Raw genomic sequence first — 11,395 nt, forward strand, 5'->3', positions numbered from 1 at the left:
TTCTGTGGCTTTTACCACATGGCTTCCCACTTTCTACAGGGAAACAGCTCTGACCTGCATGTCAACTTTTTTGATGTGATAAAAACCAATACTCGTAAACATTTTACCGAGTGACTTTTTAATTCCAACTTCATTAAAGACAACGCCCCTGCTCTCCTGTAGTCTTCATCTAACCCGCTACGCCTCCGGCACTGTGAGGGCCTGGTGGGGGAGTGCGGCCTGCCTGGAGGGCGGGCCGTGCTGCTGAGGCTGTGGCCCAGACACCGGTGGTCTGTTCCCACTCCCTGCTGCAAGCGCCGTTTCCATCTGTCTGCGGGCTTCAGACATCGAGTGTTTACCGCCTGGCTTTTCTTTTGCCAGGTTTTGCATAGCTGAAATTGAGCTCCTCTTGCTTTTAAGAGGCCGTATGAAGACCATTTGTGTACCCAATCCTGAATTTTAACTTCATGTGTAAATGATGTCCAAATCGGTACTTTTTTTTTTTTTTTTTTTTTTTTGCGGTACTTGGGCCTCTCACTGCTGTGGCCTCTCCCGCTACGGAGCACAGGCTCCGGACGTGCAGGCCCAGCAGCCATGGCTCACGGGCCCAGCCGCTCCGCAGCACGCGGGATCCCCCCGGACCGGGGCACGAACCCGTATCCCCCGCACCGGCAGGCAGACTCTCAACCACTGCGCCACCAGGGAAGCCCCAAATTGGTACTTTTATTACCACATTGTGGCACCTGAGGTGTTCAAACTCTAGACTTTTGTTTTTCATACTGTTTTCCTGGTAAATGCACAGGCCTGAAATACGGGAAATTGTGGGCACTTGGTGAGTGTAAGTAAGGGGTTTTGGGAATTGTGGAGCCTCCCCTGGGGCTCCTGCCTGTCTGGAGCAGGGCCCACGGTCACGGCCTGCCTCTGGGGCTGACCTCTGCTCACTGAGGAGTCTCTGTTCCTGCATCACCGTGCCCACAGAATCACATGGAGGGAGAAGCGGCCTGCAGGGGCCCTGGGAGGGCCCCTTCCACACGGCCTTCTGTTCACCTTACGGCGCTAACACACCAGCACGTCTGTGGAATTGGTGTTTTAAGGATGCCTATGGCAAAGTCCTGTCCCTGCACGGCTTAGGTAGATCTAAAAACCTGAAAATAACAAAGGTGGCGGGAAGTGTGTTGGACACAGCGGTGAGCCGGTGTAGGCAAGCTGGCCCCCACCAGCTTTGGAGATGGGTGGCCTCAGTGGGTCAGGCTGGCTGGGGCCTACCAGGCGCTCCAAGCAGGAGGAGACCGCTCGTGTTGAGAGGCCAGGACGCACACTTCCATTTTCTTTATTTTTAAAATTTATTTTATTATTTTTGGCTGCATTGAGTTGGATCTTTGTTGCTGAGCGCGGGCTTTCTCTAGCTGCGGGGAGCAAGGGCTACTCTTCGGTGCAGTGCGTGGGCTTCTCATTGTGGTGGCTTCTCGTTGTGGAGCATGGGCTCTAGGCGCGCAGGCTCAGTAGTTGTGGCTCGCAGGCTTTAGAGCGCAGGCTCAGTAGCTGGGGTGCGCGGGCTTAGTTGCTCCGTGGCATCTGGGATCTTCCCGGACCAGGGCTTGAACCCATGTGCCCTGCATCAGCAGGCGGATTCTTAATCACTGCACCACCAGAGAAGCCCTCCATTTTCTAAAACGGGAAACAAACTTGACATTTATTAGAAGGCACCTGCCAAACGTGTTAGGGGGCCATCACGGCTCCTTTCCGGGAAGGGCTGTGCCCCCTCGCCCCAAAAGCCAGCTCCAGTGACAAGGGTTAAGGTTTGTGGGTCGTTTGGGCTGGAGACTGACCACGCTGGGAAGGCGCACTGCTGGTTCTCGGTTCCTGTTCAGTCCCGGCCCGTCTGGCCCTGCCCTCACCGTGTGCCTGGTGCTGGATATAAATGACCGGTTTGGGGAAGGGAGGGAAGTTCTGTTTAAGTGCTGAGCTGTCTGGCTGGCAGCCCTGCAGGCCCTGCCCAACCTGCCCTGAAGCCATTTCACGGCCAGGTCCAGGTCCAGCACCTGTCCTCCCCAGCGGCTGGCACGGTATCTTATGTGACAAAGAATAAAAGACTTGAGAGTTTCATGATTTCTGTGCAAGTAAAGTCAACTTGTCAACCTTGAGAATAAACTTCCTCCTGACACCAGGCAAGACTCCTGGTTCCTCCCTCCGTCGGCTCAGTGGTAGTGCCTCAGCGGTAGTGCCTCAGCGGTAGTGCCGCAGGTAGACCAGCTTCTGGGGGAGGAACTTCTCCCTGCAGAGGGGACACTCCATCTGTGGGGGGAGGAGGAAGGTCACGGGTTGTGACCCCTACAACCCCGGGGGTCCCTCCCCCACTGGCATCTCCAGTAAGACATGGCTGTACACACACCTCTATTAAGACAGAAACACATGTTTTTGAGATGGTGCAGGCAGTCCGAGAGCAGAGCAGGGACAGTGACCGGCGAGGAGGTGGCCAGGCCGCGGGTGACGTGGGACAAGGGAGGGCGCTTGGCCGCGGAACGACCGTGGCTGCCCTGAGCCTCTCGGAGCTTCTGGGTGTGAGCTCACTGGTCCCTTGTCCCCACTCTCAGGGCCAGGTCCCTCCTGGCCCGGGAAGGTCAGCCCCTTGCCTGCCAGGCACGCGTGTGCCCCGGGGCCTCGCAGAGCGGCCTGGACCCCACGGAAGAGGCTGCAGCCACCGTGCCCTGCAGGCCCTGAGGAAGGCTCCTTGGGCAGCGTGTGGATGGGACATCTCAGTAATGAGGCGGGCTTGGCCTCAGGCCCCAAGGAGAGACGGGGGCGGAGGTACACGGGGGCCCAGGACCGGCCCCTCCCTGAAGCCAGCGCGGTAGTAAGAGGTGGCAGAGCTCCCTGCTCTGGCCCCCGGGACCCCACACCCTGAGGTCTCGAGGCCGAGCAGGCGGCTCTCGCTCCGAGGGTTCCCAGGTGGGTGGCTGGGGCCTGCCTTTCGGGAGCGGAGCCGTCACCATGGGCTTCCGGCCACCGCAGCTCCCTGCCTCCAGCCCAGCCCCCCCCGCCCCGAACGCGCGAGGCAGCGGGCCCGGTGCAGCGGGGGCGGCCCGGGGGCCTACGCTCAGGACGCCCACCTTGGTGTCGGCCCAGTGGGTGATGCAGCCCCAGCAGAACAGGTGGCCGCAGGGCGTGGCCGTCGAGTACCTGCGCTCCTCCAGGCACAGGGTGCACAGCGAGGTTCTGGAAACGGCTCTCTCCTCTGCGTAGCTCCTGGCAGGAGAGGGGGGACGATGGGACAGAACTGAGCCCAAGTTCCGTGTGGCGCTGGGTAGCCCCCGCCCCGGCACAGCCCTGCGCACCTGCGGTGGGACAGGCCACGCTGCGGCCTCCACTCCCTCTGGGCGCGCTGCCTCTGCCGGAAGCCGTAGAGCTGCAGGCCCGCGGCCAGTGCCAGGTGCAGTAGGGACACGAGCCCCAGCAGCCTGTAGCTGGCACGGGCCCGAGGGTCCTCTGCGAACGGGTGGCGGACACGGAGCTGTCAGGGACCGGTGGGGGGGGGGGACAGTCACACGATCTGTTGGCACGAGGCACTGAGTGGCCCAGGGGCCAGGCCTCCCCTGTGGGACGAAGCCAAGGCCTGCCCTCTGGCTGCAGGATGGGGCAGCAACGCCTGGCAGGCTCTGCGCTGGGCGGCAGCTGGGGGAGCGCAGCTGGACGGCTCAGGGCCTCACCCCCGGCGGGAGCCAGCACTGAGCGAGGACGGCCACGAACCTCGAAACCTGCAGTCACTAGGCTGCAGGCAAGGTGTCGCGGGGAGAGGGGGGACAACCAGGCCCCCAAGCCTCATAGAAAAAGAACTGGCAGAGAAGCCTGAGCAGGGGCGCCCAGTGGGATGGGAGGGGCGCCAAGCGTGGCAGACCCACTACTCAGCCCCGTGGGAGGAACAGAAGCTCCCGCTTCTAGCAAGGCACCAGACTACCCGGGTGATGTCCTGCAGCTGGGACTCCCGGCCACGTCCCCCAAGGGAAAGCTGCTTGCCCCCTGCTTCTGTCTCCTTCCCCCCAGGGAATGGGGACAGTCAGGTCAGCCAGACTGGCCAGAGCCTGGAGCCCGAGAGGCAGGACCCTGGGTGCCTGCGTAGGAAGAGCCCCGTGGCAGCCCCCAATGCCCTGACTGGGTTGAGCCCGTGTTTCCAGGCCCCTCTGTGGCTGCAGCTTAGCAAACACCCTACCTGACAGGCAGAGCAAACGTGGTGGGGACTGGGGCTGGGCTGAGGCGGGGGGGGGGTGCACGTGCCGGGACAGCACTGCCAGGGGAGCCTGGAGACCTCCGGGGAGGCAGGGGGCCCGAGGGAAGGCCCTCCAGATGAACCTGGGAGCAAGGGCGTCAGCTAAGACTCAGGAGGGTCGGAGTGCCTGCGGCGGGCAGAGCCCAGGGGAGGCTAGCGGGGATGCCGGTGGCAACAGGGTCACTGTAGGGTCACCATCAGGATGTCCCTACACCTGACCCTCTGTCAGGGTGGCCTGGGGCCCAGGAGTCGGGGCCCCAGGCCTGCACTCAGGGTACAGAGCAGGGCGGCCACACGTGCTGGCGGCATGAAGACAGACTCGCCCTACCCTCAGGGTTTATGGAAACCAGACTTGCACAGGTCTTTCAGCAAAACGGGACCTAACAAGACCCATGTTTCCAGTGGAGGATTTCAGCTCTGGCCCTGTGACTGTGCTCGGGGACAGAGGTGCCCTGCAGAAGAGCGGGCCCAGGCGGCACCTGTGACTTACGTAGGTGATGCCTGTGAACCTCTTGGCCAGGTGGTAGAAGGCACCATGGATGTAGAACCAGGCGACGTGGAGACGCTGGAGGCACCCGAGGCCCTGCCTGAACGCCAACACAGCCCGCAGGAGCGTCCCCTGCTGCTGCTCCGTCAGGGCGGCCGTGCACCGGCGCATCCAGCGCCTTGCCCCCGACTGGCCACGGGCACCGGGGGCCAGGCTGCCCCGCGAGGGCCAGGCACCGTCGCCATCGGCCTGCAGCTCGTGCTCCAGGTGGAGCAGGGCCTTGTCCAGCAGGTAGGGCAGGACGGTGTGCAGCGCCACCAGTATCCCGCGGCGCAACCTCGCGGGCACTCGGCCCTGGGTTGGGTCCACCTGCAGGATGCTGACGTACTCCTCCCCGAGGGTCTGGTAGCCTGTGGGGAGAGGGACCGGTGAGAGAGACAGGCAGGGACCTGCCAGCGACTTCCCTACCGGGTCCCTACGATCCTCATAGCCCAGGCTTTGTGACAGGGCTCAGCGCTAGGACCCCTCTCGGGCCACGGGTTCAGCCACGGAGAAGAGGTCCTAGACAGACGTGACAGGGGTACTTCAGAGCTTCCAGAGGCCCCAGCCTGAGCTCAGGGCCTGGCCTCCCACCTAGGGAAAGGGTTCGGGGTCCCTTCCTTCCCTGAGGCTGCATGCGGCCCAGCTCCGGGGACACTGAGAAGCACCTCCAGAAGCTTCTCACTCTGCTGGCAGCCCCTCTCCTGTCCTCTGGGCTCGGCGTGTGTTGTGGGCCTTGAGGTCCTGCCAGGGGCTGCTACCTGCCAGTGTAGTGAGGCCAAAGTAGGCGACATCCGACACCAGCTCAATCTCTCTCCTCCACTCCAGCCACTTCTTTGCACCTGAGAGGAGGAACCACGTCATTTCTGAGGGGTTGGGGCGAGGGTGGTGCAGCATAAGGATTAAGAACAAGCCTACTTCCTGCTGCCAAGGCCCAGCCCCGTCACCCTTCCACGCGGCCGAGACTGTCCTAAACCACGCTCTGTTCTCTCTCTGGCTTCCTGTGCTGTCCAGTCTGCTCCATCTATACCTGCCTCGCCTGGGCCACTGAGTATCCTGAGAACTTACCAACCTGCAGCCACCTCCCCGTCCAGAACCCGCCTGGGCAACTGCTCTAGAGCCCAGAAGGGCCACAAGGACAGTGTAGTACAGTGACCAGGAGCTCAAGCCGAGACCACCCATCCAGCATCAAATCCCAGCTCCCCACACTGCTGGTTGTAACCTCAGGAAGTTACAAGATCTCTCTGGAATCCCCGCTTCCCTGTCTCTAAGGAGGGGACTAGCAACAGGCCCGACTCACAGGGATGTGTCGAGAGTAAAATGAGTTAACGGTCTGAAGCACGGAGAGCAGTGTCTGGCACAGAGCAAGTGAATGTGTTCGCAAAACGAATACACGGGCCATCTGTTCTGATCGTGTCGTGTCCCTCTCCTGCTCAAATCCTGCCCATGGCTACCCGCCCGAGTCTACGGCCCAGCCTCGCTTCGGCTGCTCGGAAGAGGAGCCCGCTGTCGTCTGGAATCCACCCCACGCTCTTGCCCCTCCATTGGGCTCCGACGCCGCTGCTCCACGGGAGACTCCCCATGTCCCCAGAGCCGTGGACTCTTCCACGCTTGGTGCCTGGCCCCCACCCCGCCCCGGCAGCAGGGGGCAAAGCCCGGGGCGCTCGCTCCTTCCTTCGGCTCAGGTCTTGGGGGGACGAGCAGGGCCTGGCCGAGCCTGCGGGAGGCTAACCGGAGGGCCTGAGGCTCGTCGGCCCGCTTCGCGCCCCAACGGGCCCCGCGGGGGCTCACCCGCGAGGCTGTGCAGGGTGCCGCCCGCCGCGCTCCGCAGCCCGCCGCGGTAGTAGTCGTCCTTCTGCGCCGCGCGGACTACCTCCGGGGGGCTGGCGGCCGCGGGGGCCATGGCCTAGGGTTGCGGGGCCGCGGGGACCGTGGAGACCGGGGAGATCGCGTTGACCGGGGAGATCGTGGTGAGCTGGGGCGATCGTGGTGACCTGGGGCTGCGGGTAAGCGGATAGCCACGCCCACGCGGCGGCGCCTCATAACGACGCTGGCTCGGCGTACGGCTCAGACCTTGTGCGTCACAGACCTTGTGCATCACGGCGCGCGCGCGTTCCGGGGCAGGGCCTGCGGCGCGGCGGGGCGGGGCGCGGCGGGGCTAACGGGGGCCAGCGCGTGGTAGGGCGGTGGGTTACGTGCGCGGTCCGTACGGGGCGAACGCGGCCCGGATGAGGACCGGGCGCAGGGCGGGACGGGGCGGGTACGCGGGGTGGGGAGTTGAGCGGCGCAGGGTGGCGAGCGGCCTCGGGGATAGCTCCCAGGTACTGCGAGAGGCATTAGAGCTAGAGGGGGCGTGCCGACGCCCAGTGGGGAGGCACTTGCCCACCCCCTGGGGCCGGAAGTAAGGAGGGCGCTCGTCTCCCTCCCTGCAGTGCCCTCCGTGGGGTGCTGGCACCTCTTGTGTTCTCATCCCTGCGACCCCCACTGCGGGCCCAGGAAAGGTGCTCTGCGGCCTGGGGCGGGGCAGGGAGCTCTGATTCTTGAACCGCGGTGTTTCTACTGGCGGCTGCCCAGGCCCCACAAGTGCAGACCCCTGACCCCTCCCAGCTGCTCTCAGAGAGGGGACCAAAGAGGGCCTGGGGAACTTGGAAGGCCATGCACCAGAGCGGACAGAGCTAGGAGAGCCCGGCGCCCAGACACAGGCCACGGCTGGACTTGAGCTGCAGCCCAGGGCCGGGGGAGGGGCCTGGGGGGAGAGCAGTGGGAGGAGGCAGTGGGGGTGCCCTGAGGGCTCTGGGTCTGGAGCAGGTCATGGCATCTGTATCTGTGACCCAGTGGAGGGAGTGCAGGGGTACCCCAGACAGACCAGAGGGCCCTGTCCTGTGGGCACTAAGGGGAGCCGTGGACCCAGCAGGAGAGAAAGAGGGCAAGTGGGCTGAGGGGGCGGGGGAGCCACGGGCCCCCCCTGACTTCGGCCGGGAGGGTGTGGGTTGAGACAGGCTGCAGCTCTTGGCCTCACTTCTGCTCCCATATCTGGGCGTCAGCTGTGGGTACGTGCACAGGCTGGCACAGCTCAGTGACACAGAACCAGGCCTTGGGGACAGGATCAGAGCTCGTTGGGCCTCCACCAGGGGCAGGCAGGCACCTTTTAGAGGGAAGGGTTAGGACCTGTGTGGTCCCGCAGTGCCTCCTGCTACCGAAGCCCCCGTGTCCCTTTGGAGCGGTGCCCCTGTCTGTGTACCCAGTTTCCTAGTCGCAGAGGCCACCTGTTGCTTTGGTTTGCAGCCAGGGGTGGGCCCTCGGGCCGGGGCCAGGTGGAGACACTGAGGCCTCACAAGTTTCTGGCTAACAGGCTGGCCCCTGAGACCTCCCTGGCCGATGGGCTTGCAAGTGTCCACCGGCACCAAGTCAGATCTGGAAGAGGTCTTGTCCCCTTCCTCAGGGTCACCGGCTGGCTCCTTAGGGAAGCCTGAGGGGGTGGGGCCTGCCCAGGGCACCTCCCCCACTGGCTGGTCCCGGCTCCCTGCCCAGAACTGCATCTTCCCAGTCTTCTAAGCAGCACAGCCGTACTGAGCAGGGCAAGGCCAGAAACAGCGTTACCGAGCGTCTGTTCTTGAGGATGTGCGGCCTGGGGTCCAGCTGGGTTCAGATCTCCCCAGTGTCCTCACTTGCCGTGGGGCTGGTTGTTTGGGGTTGCCGCTGGTGCCCCAGGGCCCCTAGTGGGACTTGAGTTTGGGGTCAGAGCCCAGAATGGCCAGCAGATGGTGCCGTGGGCCTATCTGCTCCACCACGTGAGCGGGTAGAATTATGGATCGGGGAGTGAGTTTCACCCCAAAGAGTGAATCTGGATCAGAACCACAGGAGATCAGAGTGACGACTCGCCGGGTGCAGAGATGGCCACACGGCCAGGGAGGGAGACGAGGTGGTTTCAGAGGGAAAGTGGGTGGGAGGGACAGACAGGAGTCCCTGCCTCATCAGAAGTCAGCTCTCCGGGTCCCCTGCCAGCCAGGCGAACCCGAGCCCTGTGCGCTCCCCGCTGTATTCTCGGGCTCTGGGATTCCGGATGGGCTGGAGGGACGAGGGCTCTTGCTGGAGGCCTCACCGTGTGACTTCTGACCTGGGTCCTGGGACAGGAAGGGGAAGAGCCGTGTGAAACTCGGGGAAGCGGCCACCCGCGACGGGCAGAGGTATCTGACCGGGGTCCAGCCCCAGCGTGGGGCCCTGACGTCCACTGCTGTGTACAAACCGAGCGTGCTGAGCCAGGAACCTGCTGTGACCTCGGCTGTGTGACCTCATCCACTGGGACCTCTCACACGCACTGTCTGTCCTCCGGGCCTCAGTTTTCTGGTCTCCGGAATGGAGATGCCGATATAACGAGCTGATGTTTATTAAGCGTATACTCTGTGCGCATCAGCAGACGCAGGCTGAGTCTAAGCTCCTACTGCTCACTGCACAACAGGCCAATAATAGATGAGTTGTTGGGACAAGGCATAATGAGTTTAATTGGAAAGCCAGCAGACCAAGAAGATGGTGGGCTCGTGCTCCAAAGAACCATTGTGCCTGAGTTAGAATTCAGGCTCCTTTTGTACTAAAAGGGGAGGGAATAAAGTCAAACATTTCCTGGTTCCGGTCAGCCTCCGGAGGGGGTGTGTGAATTTCTTCCTCCCTGCAGTCATTCACACGTGGCCCTGGTCAGGATGTTTCCTGTGAGCTAAACAAAGGTATTTTAGCTGAATGCTCATTACCTGGGAAGCAGGGTTCCCAGAGATGGGCCATTATGTAGAATTTACACTTACAGGCAACATCCCTGTAGTGATTAACTTGTAGTAGAATACAAATGTTCTTCCCGATTACATCACCACCAAATTCATTCACTTCCATTGTCAGATCGGTCCCTCCTCCAGGACAGTCATTGAGCCCGGCTTCGGGGGGCGGGGGCATGGCCCTGCTGCTTCCCTCACTCTCCCAGCTCCCCCGCTCATCTCCCACCCTCCCACAGCTCCACCCAGCAGACTGGTGGGCAAGCCAGTGGCCAGCTGGTCTGTGTCCCTTTCCTGGGAGGCCGGCTTCACCCAACACGGGCTTCTTGCTTGGGTGGCTGCTGTGCCATCGAGCCTGGCTCGGGAGCACCTGTCGGGGGAAGGAAGGGGAGGGGCAAGGTGGGTCGGCTCGAGGCCCCTGATTCTAGCCGAGGCAGTCTCACTGTGTGACCCCTCCCGCCCAATCCCAGGGCTCAGGGTCATCCAAGGCCGGCCGGACACCGGGCTGGGTGCACTCCTGTCCTGGGACTGTGGGGTGGGGTGCTCCCAGGCAGAGCCTTCGCTGGACCCCGTGTATCCCCACCCTATAAGGAGGAGCGAGTATTTCTCACTGTCGGAGAATGGCAGAGGGGCAACTGAGGCTGAGATGCCCACCCGGTGGTGGGGGTGGAGAGACACGGGTTGCTGGGCACCAGCCTGGCTGTGGGCCTGCGTCCATGGCTGGGCAGGTGCCTTTGGCGTGTGGAGCAGAGGTGGCGCCCTCTGTGGGGCGTAGAGGGTGGACTAGCCTGTTTCTCCCCTTCCCTGCAGCCAGCGCCTGGGCGGGTGGAGAGACTGGGGAAGAGCCCGCCGCCCCCCACTGACCTTTAGGGCGCAGCACTCCCTCGGACAAACCTGGAGAACAGGCTCCTCCAGCTGGCGGTGGTGACCGCGGCTGGGAGGTCTGGGAACACACCTCACCCCAGCAGGCAGCCGCAGAACTGGCCCCGAGGTGCAGGTGCGTGGGGGAGGTGCGTGGGGCGGGGATGCAGTGGGCACAGGGTGGGCTCAGGCCGCCTGGGGTGGGAGAGGCCATGAGCATAGGTGGGCGGCCCCTCAGAACCGAGCTGGGACTCCCACCAGCCCCTTGGGCAGAGGCCTCGCCCGGTGCATGGGTGGGAAGGCCCTGCTGCAGGACCCAGAGAGGTGCCCTGCCAGGGGCTTGTTAGGTGGGGCAGGACAGGGGCTGCCTGGGGCTTGGGCTGGTCTGGGAAGTAATGTCAAGCAATTTCAGGGCACAGGGGCTGGCCAGGGACTCTGCCGGTGGCCAGGGCCGGTTGTCCCTGTGCTGGCCTGGGACAGACAGGCACGATTCCTGGCCCAACGGTGTGCTGGGACTCCGGGGCCGTGGGCCACTGTCAGAGCTTCAAGGGGGCGGGACAGGAATCTGGAGCCTGAGGGGCCAAGGAGGGAGGGGCACCATCCATGTGGCAGAGCTAAGAGTCAGAGCTCGGAGAGGCCATGCCTGGTCCAAAGCAGGCGCAGGGTGAATCCCAGGTCTGTCTGGTCCCATGTCTGGATCCCAACGGCTTTGCCTGATGCCAGGGTGGGTGGAGGTGGTGTGAGTGCAATCATCATCTGGGGCTGAGCTGGTTGGTAACTAAGGCCTGGACACTAAGGGCCCAAAGAAAAGGTGATCCGGGAGGACTTCCTGGAGGAGGAGGCTTTGCACTGGCAGGAGAGGGAGGGCTCCGCCCAGACCAGAGGCCATCCTCCCTGCCTCCCCTGGGGCTGGAGGGAGGGGGGAGAAGCCAGGACCCTGTGGAGTGGGGCACCCAGAGAGTGAGGATTCGTGGGCACTAGGCAAAGCCAGGGTGGCCTGAGAGA

General features: G+C 63.3%; 1 protein-coding gene across 5 annotated transcripts; it reads right to left on the minus strand.

Annotated features, from left to right (window-relative positions):
- Window positions 1-30: 30 nt before the first annotated feature.
- PEX10 (peroxisomal biogenesis factor 10) lies at window positions 31-6,768 on the minus strand. 5 transcript variants are annotated; one of them, XM_082614485.1, is made up of 6 exons: window positions 6,561-6,768; window positions 5,531-5,611; window positions 4,734-5,140; window positions 3,315-3,465; window positions 3,160-3,225; window positions 31-1,647 (listed from the first exon to the last, which is right to left on the minus strand). In XM_082614485.1, exons 1-6 carry the CDS (start codon window positions 6,670-6,672, stop codon window positions 1,613-1,615), a joined length of 852 nt encoding a protein of 283 aa, XP_082470611.1. In that variant the 5' UTR covers window positions 6,673-6,768; the 3' UTR covers window positions 31-1,612. The 5 variants fall into 5 exon arrangements, with proteins under 5 accessions (XP_082470611.1, XP_082470609.1, XP_082470610.1 ...); XM_082614483.1 differs by having other exon boundaries at window positions 3,090-3,225; XM_082614484.1 differs by having other exon boundaries at window positions 3,315-3,490.
- Between the last annotated feature and the right edge of the window lie 4,627 nt (window positions 6,769-11,395).

The sequence above is a fragment of the Mesoplodon mirus genome, assembly GCF_964341445.2.
Source record: "Mesoplodon mirus genome assembly, chromosome: 3".
Classification (NCBI taxonomy): Eukaryota; Metazoa; Chordata; class Mammalia; order Artiodactyla; family Ziphiidae; genus Mesoplodon; species Mesoplodon mirus.